Here is a 16,800-nt window from a genome sequence, read left to right on the forward strand (position 1 = left end):
GAGAGAGCGACAAGCGCAAGGCGAACCGGGAGGTGGTACGTGGTTCGTTCGTTAGCGCGGCCACCCCAAATCCTGATTCAAATATTTGATGGGGCGAGCGGCAGCTCATCTCGCCGAGCGGCCGTGTGCTGTGCTCGGCGTGGTGCGGCTTGGGCTGAGTGACGTGGGTCCAATGCAGGCAACATCGTAAGCTCTGCGCGACCAGCACCATTTCCACCTCTACTACTACCAACACCACCTCCTTACTCGCCTGCCTCCCTCCCTCCTTCTCCTGACCATGGCGGCGTTGAATTTGTCGCAAAATGGCGCATCAATCACCGCCAGCTACCAGAAAATCGTAAACACAGCACCGAGCGGGCCCGCTGCCTCATCGCCAACATATGGCATCTGGGCAGTCTTCTCCGTCAAGGCTCCCCTTGCCAATGCCTTCCAGGCCGAGTCGGGCAAAGAGAGCGTACTGTCTGTGCAGAGCACCGGCGAGGGCGAGCTGGCCGACCTCATCGAAGACTTCTCGGACGGCCGCATCCAATTCGCATTCGTAAAAGTCAAGGACCCAAACACGACTCTGCCCAAAAGTGTCCTCATTGCCTGGTGTGGTGAGGGCGTGCCTGAGCGGACCAAGGGATATTTCACAAGTCACCTCAATGCAGTTTCGAAAGTGCTGCACGGCTACCACATTCAGATTACCGCTCGCTCTGACCGAGATCTGACGCCCGAGCTGATTGTGCAAAAAGTCGCCGACTCGTCAGGCTCAAAGTACAGCGGAGGAGGCTCGCTGCCAACGTCGAATGCGGCGCCTCCTCCACCCAAAGCCTCCAAGCCAGTGCTGCCGACAAAGAGCTTCGGTCCCACGCCAGGCTTCTCCCCGCTGGGTAGAACTCGTGCTGCGCCCTCCACCTCCACAGATGCAGATGGATGGGGCGATGATGCACCACCGGTCACGCGATCACAGCTGGAGAAGGTGGCTCCCTCATACCAGCCGACCAAAGTCAACATGGCCGAATTGCAAGCACAGAAACAGCCTTCGAACTTCCAGGCACCATCGCCAGGCAATGGCGCCCGTGCGGATGTTGTGACTGGCGGATACCAGCCGATCGGAAAGGTAGACATTGCAGCCATACGGCGACAAGCGCAAGAGTCGGGTACCGCACAAGACGATAGGCCCACGGTGGTGAAGGGTGCGTACGAGCCAGTGGGGAAAGTCGACCTGAACGAGATCAGACGAAAGGCACAAGCTGCGCCTCCACCTGCGCCAGTACCTGCGCCCAGCCAGTCGACCGGCGAGGACGCCCCAAGATCTCTTGCAGATCGTTCTGCTGCTTTCCAGCAGAACAAGCCACTCACAGAACTGCCCAAGCCAAAGGTTGCCAACAGATTTGGTTCTCAAGCAAGCAACTTCTCCGGCACCAAAGCACCGACACCAGTTGGCTTCCAGGCGAAACCTATCCAGGCCAGCGCACCAGTTGGTGCCGCTGGCAAGAACTTCGCAGACGAAGGGGGAAAGACTCCGGCACAGATCTGGGCGGAGAAGAAAGCACGCGAAAGAGGCTCAAGTGGCGCAGCGGATACCCAGCAGCCGAGCTTTGGCGCTGCAGAGAAGCCGATACAGAGCCAACCGAGTGGAGGCTGGCAGAGCTCGTATGGTGGAAAGAAGTGGGACGTTCAGATCCCAACACGAACTGGAGGAAGCGGTATCAGCGAGCAGCGGACAGGGCAAGCAGACAACCATGCTCAAGAAGAAGCCGAGCCACAAACAGGCGGCGTAGGTTCTATCCGGGACCGATTTGCAGGCGCTGCGCCAATGGGTGCACCACGGCAAAACACTGGTGGTGCACCAGAACCACCACCGCTCGACACATCGAGCAAGCCGAACGCCGGTGCACGCGGCGTTCCCATTCCAGGTCTGCCACAGCCATCGTCGGAAGAAGTCCCTGCTGCTCAGCACCAAGATCTCCCTCCGCCTCCACCTCGAGGCGTTCCACAGGATGAAGATGAGGATGATGATAACGCTGCTTTGCCACAGGGTTCGCCTGTTCGAATCGCCATGCCTGTTGGACGAGGCGCGGATCCTATCGAGCCTGCTGAGCAATTACCTCCTCGGGCGGTCCCTGATGAGTCTTTGGCAAAGGTAGCTTCGCAGCATCAAGACATTGAACCAGAACCACAAGTCGCGGATCACGATCCATCAAGAGGTGCGGCACAAGCAGCCGCTGCAGCCACCTTCGGGCACGCTGAAGATCCACGAGGAGCAGGAGTCGCTGGTGGCCATGAGGCCATCGCGCAATACGACTACGAGAAGGACGAAGAAAATGAAATTGCGCTGCAGGAAGGCGAACGTATTACCAACATCGAGATGGTCGATGATGATTGGTGGATGGGTGAGAACAGCAAAGGAGAAAAGGGACTCTTCCCAAGCAATTATGTGGAACTTGTCGAGGGTGGCGCTGGTGCGCAAGAGAGCGCGGCGCCTGCGCCAGTGCAGCAAGTCCCTCAGCAACAACAACAAAGCGCGCTACCGACGGCCACAGCTGAGTATGACTATGAGGCTGCAGAGGAGAATGAGCTCAGCTTCCCAGACGGTGCCAAAATCACCAATGTTGTAAGTTCAAATCCGCTGTACCATCCACACTCAACAGAGACTAACCTGACACAGGAATTTCCCGACGAGAACTGGTGGTCTGGCGAATACAATGGCCGGGCTGGGCTGTTTCCTGCAAACTATGTCAAGCTGGACGACTGAAGCGCAAGCAAGTAGAAAGCACGCTGTAGACCAGGACACAAAAGTGATTAGAACGCATTTTCCATTGTGCCTCGCAGAAAGCCTATACCCATTCTAAGTACTGATGACTATGCCATGTAATACTTTTTGTGAGCCATAGAAGCTCTTCATATTGTGCCGCCGTCTTCTACCACGTGATCGCAGCAGGGAGCTCTTAATTTTGCAACCTTTTCAAGGGCGACAAAAAGTACAGATCACAGTGCTCTGTCACTTGACAGCTTGGTGAGATGACTTCTTCTTGAACATCACTCATCGAGTCCTCGTCTGTCACCTGTCTTTCTGACCCCGAAGGTCGGCCACGCGGCTGACTGGATACGCAACGCGGGCGAATGATTGAGCCATATTCGTTGCGATCCAGTCGAAGCGCCGTCCATCACACGTCTCCTTGATCTTGATAAGAAGAATAGATGGGTTCGTAGGGTGCTCCCTTCCGGAGCTAATTGCGATCGAAGAAGTGCGCCTGGTGGGAACGTTTTTATCGTCGTTCGCGTCGAATAATGCGTCGAGCAACTGGTAAGGGTTGCTCACACCAACAGGACGGCATTAAGGCAGCCATCGTTTTCTGGGTTGTTCGTCACTTGCGCCCAACGACCCCATACCACTTTGCCTCCTGCTGTGACAAGACCCAATTCGCTCACGTTGACCTCGATAATCGTTCCTTTTGTGAGAACTCCAAGTTGCGTGTACATTGGGTTTTGCGGGTTCTTCTTGACGCTGATGATCGGTAATTGCACAGTAACGCCGAGCTCTGGGTGCGTCACGTTGGCCTTCTTGTATCGCAGGCCCATAGGACGGATAAAGCGTTCGTACTTGACAGGCCGCCTTGTGAAATCGGGACCAACGAATGTGGGTTTTGTGATCATACGCTTCCAGCTCTTCTTCGCAGTCTTCTTGCCCGTCTTGACCACCTTGAACATTTCCTCCTCACTGATACCTCGCACTTTCGGTAGCGGTACACTGAATTTGGCGGCCTTTTCAGCACGCTTGTTCTTGATCGCAGAACTGAGGGCTTTCGCGTTGGTCGAGTTGCTTCGGTCGAGCAGATAACCGGGCAAAGGCTTGCTCGCTGGCTCGGCGGGCTCTGCGGATTTGACATTCTTCTCCTCCTGCTGTCTGATCGCCTTCTTCATCTGGATCTTCTCCTTGTGACGCTTCTGCTGGTACAGCTTGGCGCGCAGACCACGCAGATTCTGCGCATTTTCGGAAGCCTTGTGTCCCTCGCGAGCGGCGCGCTTCCGGGTGCGCTCCTCATGGTCGAGGCGGCGGCCATGCTGCTTGGTGAAGCGCTCGATATACTCGTTCTGAGGCATGACGACGGCGTCGGTTGGGGAGAAAGGGTTGTTGCAGCCTGGCCGTGTGGCGTGGCGTGGAGGAAAGAATGGTAGAGGGTCCTTGAACTTTCTTCGCTTCTGGCCTTGGCACAGTAGCCGTTAGCCTCATCGCAGCGCGTCTCCAGCGACAGACTGTGCACGATCCATCTGTAACGCTTTGCAAGATGCTCTCCAGGACGCTGCGACGAGCGCTCAAGGAGACTGGGCCCTCGCTGCCGCCGACATTCCTGCTGCCATGGACCGCAGGCCTCAGTACCTCAGCCAATGCCGCCATCGACTCGACACCTCCGTCTCCTCCGCCTTCATCGATCAAGCAGGCGCAGGCTGAACATGGCACATCACCCGCCCAGCTGCCCATACGAAGCAATGCGAAGAGCTCAAGCACGGCACCAGCCACACTCAAGCTCGATGAGACAACGCGCGAACTGCTTCCCCTGCTGCAGTCGCAAGGTCCGCACTATATCACCGCACACATCCATGGAAATCCCTATCTCCTGACACAAGGAGACACTGTCCGTCTGCCCTTCCACATGCATGGCGTGGAGCCAGGCGATGTCCTTCGTCTTGACCGTGCCGTAAATCTGGGCAGCCGAGAGTATACCCTGAAGGCCCCGGCACCAACTCCCAAGCTCAGAAGTCCGACCAAGAACACGTCCTCGACTCTGGACCCTACAACAGGCTCATTGGCCAGCCATTCGAGGACAAAGCTGGGAGACAACGCGGCCGAAGGTCCAGAGGGTGTTCCACACTTCATCCCTCATATTGCAAAGGGCAAGTTCTCCTATATCGATGACCGGTTATTCGAATGCAGAGCAGTAGTGATGGGAGTGGAGAGCGAGCCATTGCGAATCAAGGAGAAGACGAAAAGACGGCAAAGGCATGTGCGAAAAGTCAAGAGCAAGCATCGGTTCACTATCTTGAGAATTAAAGAAGTGAGGATCAAGAGCATTGAAGAGATCGAAGGAAGATCATAGTTGCATTATGGATCGGAGGAGCAAAATCGAGTCAATGTCTTTGGCAGGCATGCTTCGCATGGTGTCGCGCGAGATCAGCAAGGTCCAGCTTGATCGTACTGCAAGGACAACATTCCAGATCATGTAAATTTATCAATGATGGTGGCTGTAAACATGTACCACTATTTGGCGATCACAGGCAGATCACCGAAGGAAATCTTCCATTTAACGACAGCATCCATGAACTGGCTGCATCAAGCGCATGAAGTGAGCTTCAGGGCATTGAGGAGTATCCCACGAACGATCTGTGCACGGAAACTCGACAATAACGCCCATCACGATGACATTATTCCAGTTATGTATTGCCGTGGCTTTCATTCCACCAGTCGAATGTACGCGCCCCGCTATGCTTTTGTCCATGCTTAATTATACACCCATTCTCTCATCATATTCTCATAGCTCGTAGCTTCAAGCCTCAAAGCTTCGCTTCATCGGTCGGCTTCTCGCCAATGACATCCAAGAAAGCGGTATGGACATGCTCCGTCAGATCAGAAGCTTGCAATGCTCTGCCCTTCTCCTTGAACGCCAGTCTCGAGCACTCTCGTGTGATGGCCGAACCGCCATATGCCACATAAGTCAACAGCTCATCAGCAGACATATCGTTCTCATGATCCCAGATCCTCTCCAAGTATGCCTTGCGATACGCCAGTAGTGTTGCCAGTGATCCAGTCAAAGTGTCACCTTGGCCTCCCGAACGTTTGAGACCACCTTCACCATCTGAGATGAGAGTTTGTTTCCCATTGGAAATATAGTCCACAGCACCCTTCTGAATAATCGTAACCCCACCAAAAGCATTCGCCAATTTCTCGCAAAGCTTCGTCGGATCTTCCTTCGTAGTATCAATATCTTGGCTCTTAGCCAAACGTCCAAACTCGACAACATTAGGCGTCAGGATACACTCTTTGTACCCATGTACCAAATCCGGTCGAGTTTGAGCCAAATACAACCCGTCTGCGTCCAAGACGAAAGAAATATTCCGCTTCTTCGCTTCTGTGATGACGCGAGCGCAGGTTTCTTGCATGGCGGGATCACGACCTAGACCGGGGCCGATTACTACAACGTGGAGACGATCGAGCATTGCTACGACTTGGTCGGCGATGCTGTCGATGGTTTCATCTTTTGCGAGGTTTTTTTGTTGTCGCATGTATGGGTGGACCATCAAGTTGGGAGAGTATGTCTTGATCACAGCGCCGGCCCCGGGTTCGCAGATGACATGAGACTATCATTTTGAGTGTTAGTTTCGATATGAGTGTTTGGTACGGGATTCTTCTGCGAACCATATCTGCACCCAGCTTCGCAGAAGCCATTGCTGAGAAGTAAGGCGCTCCAGTGTAGTCTTCACTACCTCCGATAACAGCAACACGTCCGAGTTGACCTGTATCGCAATATGTGAGCTATTGACCAATTCGGGCATAACGCATTGTGGTCGGTCTGTGTACCTTTGTGGAACTTCTCCAGCATCGGCGGCACCATCTTGAACACTTTGCCCAGAATTTCTTTGCGCGACATGTTGGAGGCCATCTTGTTTACTCTGATTTGCTGTTGGTGAATGGTCGTGTGATTGCTGTCGAATGCACTTTCGAAGTTTGTGCCATGAGGTGGGAGGTGATGTGGGATCTGCTTTCACATGCACGTAACGATGACGGTGACGTCGATCAATGTGAATTCGAGGTGGGATGATGCGTTACATGCACTGCAGCTCTCAAAAGTTGCTCCACCGCGTTCAGTTCATTTACTTTACATCTTCACAATTTGATCCGACTCAGGTCCTCGCATATACTGAACTGCTATTCTCAGAAATCCGTAACACTCACCAAGCAAGAAACCTCCAACATGAGCGACGGAATCAATCCTGAAGGGCCTAGCCAACCTAACCTCCAACACGCCTACGAGACTGCTGGCAACCCCACCGACAAGAGCGAAAGAGAAGAAGCCCAAGCCAAAAAGAATGCCCTGACAGACGAAGACAACGCCGTGTAAGCCACGCCTCCTCTCTCTCTCTGCACCCACCACCTACCAAACGTCCAACTAAACCCCCTCCCTCCCTCCAGAGCCCACCGCTCCACAAACCGCGTAGCCCAAGACTCCGAAGCAGTCCCCACCTCCGTAGCCCGCGGCGTCCGCGGCGCACCCCCCGGCGAAGAACAACACGGTAAAACCCAATCCGAAGTCGACGCTCAAGAACTCGACGCCGCCCAAATGGGCGCCCCGGGCGAAGGAAAAGTCGTAAATGCCGTTCAAAACAAACCCGGAGCTTCAGGGAAAGAACCAGGTCTCGAGACAGATATCGAGAAGAAGAAAGCGGAACAGGCGCCTGCACGAGAGGCGATTAAGGCGGAGAAACAGCATAATGTGGATGTTGGGGGGATTTTGGGACAGCGTGGGGGACCGGCGAATCCGGTGGATAAGGGAAATTATCCTAATAGTGGGGATTAGGTGGGTTTTTATTTGGAGTGTTGATGTATGAGGGATTGAGGATGGCGTTTTCTGAGTGTGAGGGAAGGGATATGAGAGGGATACAGGCACAAGTAAGCAGAAGATAGACAGGACGAAGATATTCGGTCATAGTCTGGGATCAGTCTACCTAGGAACAGCAGAGGCAAGATCTCAAGAAATACAGATAAGGCTACAATTTTGGTTCTCTAGTCTCCGTGATCACTCATGCCATCAGAACTCAATTTTCATTCCAACAATCCCTTCTATGGTTTCCAGCGCAAAAACCCAGCCCTGCCCAAAGTAGGTAACATGTCAGCCTCATGCAATTTTCTTAAACGACACATCATCCATGACCACCCATTCTATCGTCCCTCGTAATCATCAGTCTGTGAGGTGCATGTATACTGTCGATGCAGGCCAGTTTCGCTTACTCTTCATCGCTCCTATGCGGCGACTCCTCCTCTTTCGCAGCCTCTTCAATCGTATTCTTTCTTTCCAAACCCATCATGAGCCCCTCTTCTCCAGTGCTTCTAGTCATGTTTCCCGAAAGACTGCCCGTGCTTCTCTCCAGTCCACCGTCACCCGAATCGTCACCAGACACACCTCCCTTGACGATAGAGCTCTTCCTGCGACGGCTCATAACACCAGGAAACATTCTTGGTTCATGGCCAGCCAAGGTGCTGCTGCTGTGAACAGGCTGCAGTGTCGTCGAGGAAGAGGCCGATGGCATGGGAGGAACATCAGTAGGAGGCTGGTATGCTGTAGGAGAATCGTTCATATGGTTGAGCGAGCTTTGGCGCTGCAGTCCGTTCGCGCCATCTGGATGAGCTTGCCCTATATCGAGCTTCGATAGACGCGCTGCCTGAGCATTAGGTTGGTAGATTCGAGGCGTCGCTATTGTATTGGGGTTAGCATAAGTTGACGTTCCAGGCTTATGGTTGGAAGCATCGATACCGTGCATGGGATTGGTGGCAGATGGATGCGTCATCATGCTGGCGGTTGGACTGGGTGGTCCGGTATTGGTTTGAGCACCCGGTGGAAGTGTAGTCGAATTTAGGCGACGACCAGGCGGAGCATTGGTGTAGCGATCAATCATAGCCAGCTCTTGAAGCCAAGTCTCGTGGCGAAAAGCCTCACGAATGTTTGGCACATTGACTTTCGCCATATCATTGCCCGCCACGCCAGGAAGATGACAATTGTTACCGAGCCACCTCTGTTTCATGACATGCTCGAAGCCCGATTGCAACACAGAATGTTTCGCTAGCTCACACATATCCACTGCCGAGAGCTTGTAAATCTGGGCGGCCACAGCGTATTCCTCGATCAGAGGCTCCTTGGTGAAGGCGAATTGCAGGGGATCATCTGTCGAAAGACTGACATTCAGGCCTCGTCTGAAGTATTGCAAGAAGGGATTCCGCTCATAGGCTAGGAACAAAGCATTGTTACTCAGCGGGCTCATCGCAACACCAATCTGCTCCAAGTAGAAAATGTACTGCAAAAGAGGCACTTTTCGAAGTAGTAAGCCGTGACTGATGCTATGACAACACAGCACAGCAGTGGCCAGATGGTCGGTGTCTCCGGCTTCACCACAGTGTGGCCGCAGAGCGAATGTGTTGAAGCCACGCTGTTTGCGCCAGACGTTGAGCGAAGCAATGTTCGCAAACAAGTAGTAGATCCAGTACGTGTACGGAGGATTCTGCTTTGTGTCCCAGTCTTTGGGCAGCGGGAACTTTCGGTAGATTCGTCGCTCGGTCTTGCTCTCATCGTCAACAGAATCGAATCCAATGACGCGCTGCAAGAAAATGTGAAGCTTGGGGTGCTTGCGAGGGTCCTGGGTGACCTCAAAGAGCGGCTCAAAGACGTTCCGCAAGACTTCTTCATACGTCTCCATGGTACCAGCAGCCTTGTACACATCATACAGACGAGGCACTTGGATCAGCCATCTGACGTTTGGCGAGTACAATTTGTTGTCTACGACCCACGCCGCCAGCTTGTCCCATTCGTCTAGGCTGCGTCCGTAGATGCTGATGCGCCATTCAACCATTTGGTACTTGCTACTCTCCAAATCAGAAATGACCTCCTTGGTGAGCTCGGCAAGGTATCTGCCCTGTATGTGGTTATCGGTCTTCAAGAAGATAGTTCGCAGTCTGCTCTCGCCAACGGGGTTGTATTTGAGATTGAATTTATCAAAGCGATGGAAGGAATCTGTGTGGGCGTGCATATCCAGTGTGTCAATACTTAGGTCGTAGGCGGTCAAGTTGATACTTTCGAACACTTGCTTGAGAGTCAAGTATTCGCCATCTCGGAAGAGCACTACTTCATCCGGACACTTCTTCATCTTGCTCTTGATGAAGCGCAGCAGATGCTTTTGATTCATGCACGCCGAATGATGTACGTGAGTGTCCACTTTTCGCACGTTGTAGAAGTCACGATGCGGCACGGCTTTGGTATCTGCCACTTCCTGATATTCGTTGAGAAGCACATACAAATTGAACTTGCCTTCCAAGTACTGCAGGCGACGATACGCAAAGGACTTGCTTGGTCCGTCTGAGCTGATGGCGAGAATGCTGTCGAGATCCATGTAATACTCGCGAATGGTGGGAATGTGAAGAATCGGCTCACCGAGTTCTGCAGACTGCGAAGTCTCGTATACTTGGTACACTCCCCCCTGGTCGAGTTTGAAAGTCATTTCCGAAGCATCAGGAACCGGGAGGCATTCTTCGAAGTCGAAGTCTTCGCCAATGTCCTGGCCCATCTTTCTCTGAGGCTTCTTCGGTTTGGCGCTCGAGGCGGTGGGAGTCTTCGCATCGCTATCGCCGTTGGGGTCGCTATTGCGAGCATTCCGTTCTTTGTTTTCGTACCACACGGGCTCAGGAGGAGGTGGATATAGGTTCCAGCCGGGCTCATCGCGCGGATTGTCGGACGGACCTTGCAACGACAACCTAATGTATTTGTGCCGCAGATCGAGGATTTTCTGAATGTTTGAGTAGATGGCACTGAGTTCGGAAGTCACGCTGGAATCATTCGCAGCATCTTGGCCTATGCCTGCACCGGCACCGTGGATGCCTTCTTGCTCGAGTAGGGGTTTGTTTTCGTGTGGCAAGCCCGGGTGATGTGCGTGTGCCCGTGCGGCTCGGTCTGCCTCGAGCAGATTCTCCTCGTCTGCGGCATAGTTTGTTCTTGCATTCTGAAAGCCATCGAATCTGCCAATGCTGGGTGACTGGATTGTAGAGCTATCGGGATGCTTACGAGGATCACTGAGCCCGACTGGGAGGGCTGACTTGTATCCTGTCTGCGCAGGCTCTTTGTATGCGGAAGTGCTTTGCCTACTCTTTAGACTACCAGACCTCGTGAGGGAAGTAGGATCTGCTCCGGGATGACTTGAGAACGTTTTCGCTCTGAGGATGGGACTGGTGCCCGTGACAGGACTGGCAGATAGGTTGTATTCGTCGAGGGTGTTTTGACGCTGCTGTTGGTAGAACTGCTTTGCTTCGACATGAGACATCTGTTTCTCCAGCTGGTAGTTGTAGTGGGTGGTGCGGCGTTGCTTATCACGCAACAGCATGCCCTCGGGCTCAGCAGAAGCGTCGTCGAAGGCAGCTGCAGCGCTTGTGTCTCCTCCGTCCGCCACGGCTGCTCGTTGCGACGATCTACCTTGGGGGTGTGAGGCGTGGGATGCTTCGCCGCTCTCACTGCCGGGGTCTTCTGAGGAAACGGCAGCTTCTCCAAAATCGCTGTCGTCGGAGTCCTCACCGTGTGCTATATGGTGAGGCGCAAACGATGAAGGCATGGCGCTGCGTTGCATCGTGGATGGTTTGGGCGGGTGTAGCACACAAACACCCGACACACGGGGCGATGGCGAAAGACGACACGCTTCGTGAGGCGAGGCGGGCGGTGAGGAGTGGGCGCGTGGTACGGGACAGCGAATGGGTCACGGGCGGCGTGAAAGAAATGCGCGTCTCCAACGTGGACGTGACCTGCAGGTGGGCATGCGTGTCGTCGGCCATCTCCGCGCTGGCCTGCAGCTCGAGTCCTCCTCCTTCTCCGCCGCTCACCGCACTACTTCACGCATCGCATACACCTCCCATGTCTGTCCTGTCGCTGCTGAGCGCTGTTATCGAGCATGGCAGCTGCACAGGGTCATGCTATCCATAGGAGCTCAAGTGAAGGACGACAGCGATGCCGCCCGTTCGCCATTCTCACGCTCTTGGCCTCTGGCGAGCTTCATCTCTGGTATTGCATCGTACCCTCACGCGTTCATTCATCATGGCTGCTTCCCGCTTGAGCATCCCGATAGGCCCGCCTCACGACTTGAGTGCACGGGGAAATGACTGTAGCCGACTGATTCCGTCCTCTGTACGAAGAGGCCTGCTGGCAGAGCGGTTTGTGAAGTGTAGTTTGTACGGAGCAGTCTGCATGTGCTTGTGGCATCGAGTGAGCCCATACACAGCTTGAGCTTCATACGCGACCGTTGGCGCCGATGTTTGCCTGACGCCCGCCCGCGAGGCAAACAACACTGACATCCAGCCAGACACTTCACTCATTTTCCAGCACTGACACATCTGCACCTAGACCTCGACAGGCCATCGCCATGCCGACACTCAAGCAGATCAGCTGCTCGCTCGAAGTCGGCACCAACACTCGCCTCAAGGAGTATGGCCACACCTACACCGACGGCGGCGTCGAGGCTTTCGTCGCCATCCCGGATGCTCCAATCCCTTTCCGCATTCGAGTCACTTCGAGCGGCTACATAGCCCCTGGACTGGCTGCTTATGTGTTCATGGATGGCGCATACCAATGCAACCGCAATCGGCAGAAACTGGCCATGCCTACACCTGGATCTCAGGTGGATCCGCATGAGTACGAGGTCGACTTCACCCTTCGACAGAAGGAGGAAAAGACATCAGACGGACTGTTCGTGGCACGAGAATGGACCTTTGCGCCACTGAAGACAGGTCAGACTCCCTACATCCCTTCCTGACTATTGTACTAACAGTACTGGCACTGCAGACCGCGTGCCAGACCATGATTCAAGCTACGCGCAGAACGTAGGCATCATAGAAGTCGTCATTCTTCGTTGTAAAGACGGCGGCGGTCGCCACGATGCGATCGATCCAGCGCACACAGCCATCAATGTGCAGCCAGACAAGAGGTCTCATTCTCGGCCTGCTACCATTGTGCAGGCCAGCAACGAAAGCAAGCCTGATGCCAAGGCACCCTCAAAAGCACCCTCCAAAGTGTCAGCCACAAAAGCGCCTGCTAAAGCGCCATCGAAAGCGCCTTCGGAAGCGGATCCGATGGGCGGCATGTTCGGCCTGTTTGATGGAGCATCAGACGATCCGTTCTTGACCCTCGATGGTGTGAACGACCAAGATCGAGGCGATTATGAGCGTGATAACCATCGCTACGCAACAAGACGTCGCCCACCGCCGGATTACCATTGGGATGCTCGCCAGGGCTTGTACCGACACGTTCCGGCACTGGATCGGTTCCCGCCACGCTTCGTGGACGAAAGCCTCGATGTGCAGCCTCGGCGCTCCGATGCGCAATCCCTAGACTCGAACGCTGAGAGAGGTGACTTCATCTTCATCGAAGAATCTGCTAAGCAGATCGAGTTTCTCATTGCGCAGGGCAGTGACCACGCCAAGAAGCATCTGATCATGGAGCAAGAGGCTATTGCTCATCGCAGAGACCAGCAAGTTTTCCAAAGCATGACTTCCACATTGCAGCGGAAAGCCCAAGAGATCGCAAATCTCAACGATGAGATCTCAGGACTGTATAGGTCGATAGACGCGTGCATGCGAGCCATGGACAATCAGGACTATCAGCGGGTGCGCGGCTTTCTGCATCAGCAGCGCATCCTGCCGGAGATGCGGATCGATCTGGCCACGCCATTGCCTACACCAGCGTCTCGCCCTGCACAACCTGTCGATGATGACTGGCAGCCGATGGGCAGCGGGAAACACAAGGGCAGTCTTGCAGAGAGAAAGCGTCAGCAACAGAACCAGCGGGTAGCTTCGAACGACGTCTGGCGGACTCCCACCCGAACCCATAACTCAAACCAAGATATCGACGGCACAGCTAAGTGGACACAAGGCAATGCATGGGGAACACCCGCGCGTGACAGTCCACAGAGATCGAACAACGGTGGGACCGGTTGGCGCAATCAGCAAGACAATGGAAACCAAGGTGATGGAACATGGGGCCAGCAAGCGGGCGGCAACGACGCTTGGGCTGACGGTAATGGTCAGAACCAGGGAGGTGGAGGCTGGTCAGCTAATGGTGATCAACAAGCCGGCGATGGCTGGAATCAGCAACAGAATGGCGATAACCAGGAGAACAATGGAAACAACGACCAGAACGATGGCTGGGGTGGAGGCGGAGGTGATGATCAAGCTAACAATGGCAATGGGGGAGATGCCCAGGGTGGAGGATGGGACAATGGGGACAACAGCGGCGACACCAATGTAAGTTTCCCGCAGGGTTTGGAAACGCACACACTAACGATCGCCGCAGGATCAAGCTGATGCCGATGATTGGAATCAACAGCAGGACAATGATCAACCTGATCAAGGAGGCAATGATGGCGGCTGGGGCAATGATCAGAACGACAACCAAGGCGGAGGAGGATGGGGCAATGATCAGAAAGCCAATCAAGACGGAGGGTGGGGTAATGAACAGAAAGCTGCCAGTGCTGGTGGGCGAAAGAAGGGTGCATCACAAGCCGGCGGCTGGGGCAACGACGGCGCCGACCCTAAGGGGTACTCCGACGTTGCAACCACAGTATCAGCGCTTCGACCTGTCATCAAGCCCTACTGGGGTGATTGGGCAACACGACCGGATGACAAGAAAAAGCCGCGAGCACAGCCACGAGACGCCTATGTCTACCCTGCACCGCCCTCAATCGCAGCACCAGCGGGCAAAGCCCCGAGCGTCAGCCATGGAGTACAAGCCGGAAGAGGCGCCAACTACGCGCACAAGCTTCATCGACCGGAGTACCTCGACACGATGCAGCAGCCCTACGCCATCTTCACATTCAAGTACCGCAGCAAACCTGCTCTGGAGAAGATCCTGGGCCGAAAGATCGACACGAGCAATATTCAGAAAGCTGCTCACGAGGTCGAGCAGGAGAAATTGATGAGATTACCGAAGGATGAGCTGGTGGCCGAGTTGATGAGAAGACAAACACTGGGGCCCTCTTCCGTAAAGGGCTCCAAAATCTCATTGAGACACTCGGCTTCCAAGGGCGGTTCGAAGGTAGGCGGAGGCGAGATCAAGCCATCGGATTCAGTGAGCAACGTCAATGGCAAGAATAACGACGGCTGGGAGGAAGTTGGACAAGGCGAAGTCAACGCTGATAAATCGGCCGCATCTGAGCAACATTGGGGTAACAATGATCCTCAGCTCAATCAGACTGGCAACAACGATGGGTGGTGAATGCGTGTCCAACAAAGCTTTGCCATGGCCTTGATGTCTATGACACTTGGCTGTATGTAGCTCTATAGGCCGCACAGAACACTCCAAAGACCTTTGCACAAATGAAATTGATCAATCCCGCACCAAAAATCGGTGCCCTTCTTCCACAATTGCACCAAACCCGCACAACAAGGATAATTGCAAACGCCCACCTTGGACCACTTGTACTCCATTTAAAAAAGAAAACCTCTAGTCCAAAAGCTCTATGTCGGTTGAACGGCGCCACAGCTTGTATTCCCTCAAGAAAGTCGGAGTCTACGTGTTAAGGCCAGCAGGTCCTGGGAGAACAGGGCGACTGTACTGCCAGATGAACGAGTCGAGACTGTGCCAATGGTCGGAGTTGGCGAAGCTGAGAAAGAAGCATTCGTCAGTGGAAGCCCAGAATGGAGCGTTTGTGCATTGAAGAAGAATCTTCCAAATGTGAACAATATGCATGCGAACAAGATGCAAAATATGTACAGCTCTGGTGTTTGTAGTGTGGAAAACACAGACAACAACTCCACGCTAAATGCAGTGCAATGTGCAGCAGGAAACTCGTGATTGGTCGTGTTCTTCTTTCTGTCTTCTGCATCATCATTTGTTGTGTAATGCAAAGTTCCGTAATGAGTCCCATTTTTCTGCGTTGGCGTATCTACACAGGGTACAAGTCTCGTCAGCCCCTGTGTCAGTAGAATATCGCGAACGCGAAGAAGCACGGAACGCAGCAGAAAGAGCAGTAAAACAAGAGAAGGGGAAGAAAAACAAGAAGGGAGGAAGAAAGCAGCAGAGAAGAAAAAGTCAGTACGCAAAGCAGAAACAAAACCAAGAACAAAAGAAATCTCATCCTCAACGTACATGTATGTCATACTGCTCCTCAAACTGGGCTGCAGCGTCTCCGGATACCCCTCAAACAACCACATCACACTCGCCCAACTCAAACTGGCGAATACCGGCCAGCTATATTTCTGCACCAAAGCCCTCTGCTCCTCGGTCAATTGAAGGAAACCCTTCCCGCCGTGGCCCCCATACTGACTCCCCACCAAAGCATTATTCCCCGGAGGTTGAATCGCCAATTTCGCCAGACCCAGAATCACACGTGCGAAGACGTAGATGACGATTTGTTGATTCACACTACTCGAGGCACCTTTTCCGTGTCCGAAGACCCAGTATCCGCCGTGCAAACCAGACAAAAAGCTATGCAATGGCGCCTCTTTCCCGTTGTTGGCTTTTCGGAGGAGCATCATGCCGGTTTTGTAGAGGAGGGCGAAACGGGCGAGGTTACTGGCGTGTTGGCGGGTGGCTTTGAGGACGAGGGAGATCTTTTCGCGTATTGTGCCGGAGCGGAAGAGGAAGATCATGACGAGGGCGTGGGGGAAGCGGACTTTGGTGCCGTAGACGGCGCCATTGCGGATGGCTTTGAGGAGGGTGAGGGGGGCTTTATATTGCGGGTCGAGGACGATTTTCTCGAGGGAGGACTGTGATGGCGATGGGTTAGTGGGTGTGGTTTGGTGGATGGTATGATTGTTTGGTGGGGATGGTGGTGGGCGGATTTACCTGTAAGGCCTGGAGGGTCGACATGATGGCGGCGGGGTCTGTGGATGCTGGTGGTGAAGAGACAGACAGCGCACTGTTTTGCGCGGTTGTAGTTGCAGACACGAAGACACGAGAGACTGGAGCTTGACACGAGCAGACAGATGCACATCACATGCCAGCATGTGCTAACCGCGGCAAGCGGCTGCATGACCTCACCGGCATGTGAACGCGCCCGGGGTAATCGGCAAGCATA

General features: G+C 54.0%; 8 protein-coding genes across 9 annotated transcripts; 4 read left to right on the plus strand and 4 right to left on the minus strand.

The window, feature by feature from the left end:
* Positions 1-277: 277 nt before the first annotated feature.
* On the plus strand, positions 278-2,740 carry CKM354_000265500 (uncharacterized protein; the record flags this gene model as incomplete). Its single annotated transcript, XM_044797817.1, has 2 exons — positions 278-2,599; positions 2,654-2,740. 2 exons carry the CDS (start codon positions 278-280, stop codon positions 2,738-2,740), a joined length of 2,409 nt encoding a protein of 802 aa, XP_044653752.1.
* Positions 2,741-3,303: 563 nt separating this feature from the next.
* Positions 3,304-4,089, minus strand: CKM354_000265600 (rRNA-processing protein NSA2; the record flags this gene model as incomplete). The annotated part of the gene is made up of 1 exon (XM_044797818.1): positions 3,304-4,089. The coding sequence occupies one exon, from the start codon at positions 4,087-4,089 to the stop codon at positions 3,304-3,306; it is 786 nt and encodes a 261-aa protein (XP_044653753.1).
* A 185-nt stretch (positions 4,090-4,274) lies between these two features.
* On the plus strand, positions 4,275-5,084 carry CKM354_000265700 (mitochondrial 54S ribosomal protein YmL49; the record flags this gene model as incomplete). The annotated part of the gene is made up of 1 exon (XM_044797819.1): positions 4,275-5,084. One exon carries the CDS (start codon positions 4,275-4,277, stop codon positions 5,082-5,084), a length of 810 nt encoding a protein of 269 aa, XP_044653754.1.
* A 454-nt stretch (positions 5,085-5,538) lies between these two features.
* Positions 5,539-6,644, minus strand: CKM354_000265800 (NADHX dehydratase; the record flags this gene model as incomplete). Its single annotated transcript, XM_044797820.1, has 3 exons — positions 5,539-6,342; positions 6,401-6,498; positions 6,563-6,644. 3 exons carry the CDS (start codon positions 6,642-6,644, stop codon positions 5,539-5,541), a joined length of 984 nt encoding a protein of 327 aa, XP_044653755.1.
* A 312-nt stretch (positions 6,645-6,956) lies between these two features.
* CKM354_000265900 (uncharacterized protein) lies at positions 6,957-7,559 on the plus strand (the record flags this gene model as incomplete). Its single annotated transcript, XM_044797821.1, has 2 exons — positions 6,957-7,099; positions 7,175-7,559. 2 exons carry the CDS (start codon positions 6,957-6,959, stop codon positions 7,557-7,559), a joined length of 528 nt encoding a protein of 175 aa, XP_044653756.1.
* A 427-nt stretch (positions 7,560-7,986) lies between these two features.
* Positions 7,987-11,364, minus strand: CKM354_000266000 (uncharacterized protein; the record flags this gene model as incomplete). The annotated part of the gene is made up of 1 exon (XM_044797822.1): positions 7,987-11,364. One exon carries the CDS (start codon positions 11,362-11,364, stop codon positions 7,987-7,989), a length of 3,378 nt encoding a protein of 1,125 aa, XP_044653757.1.
* Positions 11,365-12,150: 786 nt separating this feature from the next.
* Positions 12,151-14,996, plus strand: CKM354_000266100 (uncharacterized protein; the record flags this gene model as incomplete). Its single annotated transcript, XM_044797823.1, has 3 exons — positions 12,151-12,514; positions 12,570-14,026; positions 14,076-14,996. 3 exons carry the CDS (start codon positions 12,151-12,153, stop codon positions 14,994-14,996), a joined length of 2,742 nt encoding a protein of 913 aa, XP_044653758.1.
* Positions 14,997-15,290: 294 nt separating this feature from the next.
* Positions 15,291-16,592, minus strand: CKM354_000266200 (uncharacterized protein; the record flags this gene model as incomplete). 2 transcript variants are annotated; one of them, XM_044797824.1, is made up of 3 exons in its annotated part: positions 15,291-15,384; positions 15,870-16,489; positions 16,569-16,592. In XM_044797824.1, the coding sequence occupies 3 exons, from the start codon at positions 16,590-16,592 to the stop codon at positions 15,291-15,293; spliced, it is 738 nt and encodes a 245-aa protein (XP_044653759.1). The 2 variants fall into 2 exon arrangements, with proteins under 2 accessions (XP_044653759.1, XP_044653760.1); XM_044797825.1 differs by lacking the exon at positions 15,291-15,384 and adding an exon at positions 15,609-15,666.
* Between the last annotated feature and the right edge of the window lie 208 nt (positions 16,593-16,800).

This window comes from Cercospora kikuchii (genome assembly GCF_019650295.1).
Source record: "Cercospora kikuchii DNA, contig_00002, whole genome shotgun sequence".
Taxonomy (NCBI): Eukaryota; Fungi; Ascomycota; class Dothideomycetes; order Mycosphaerellales; family Mycosphaerellaceae; genus Cercospora; species Cercospora kikuchii.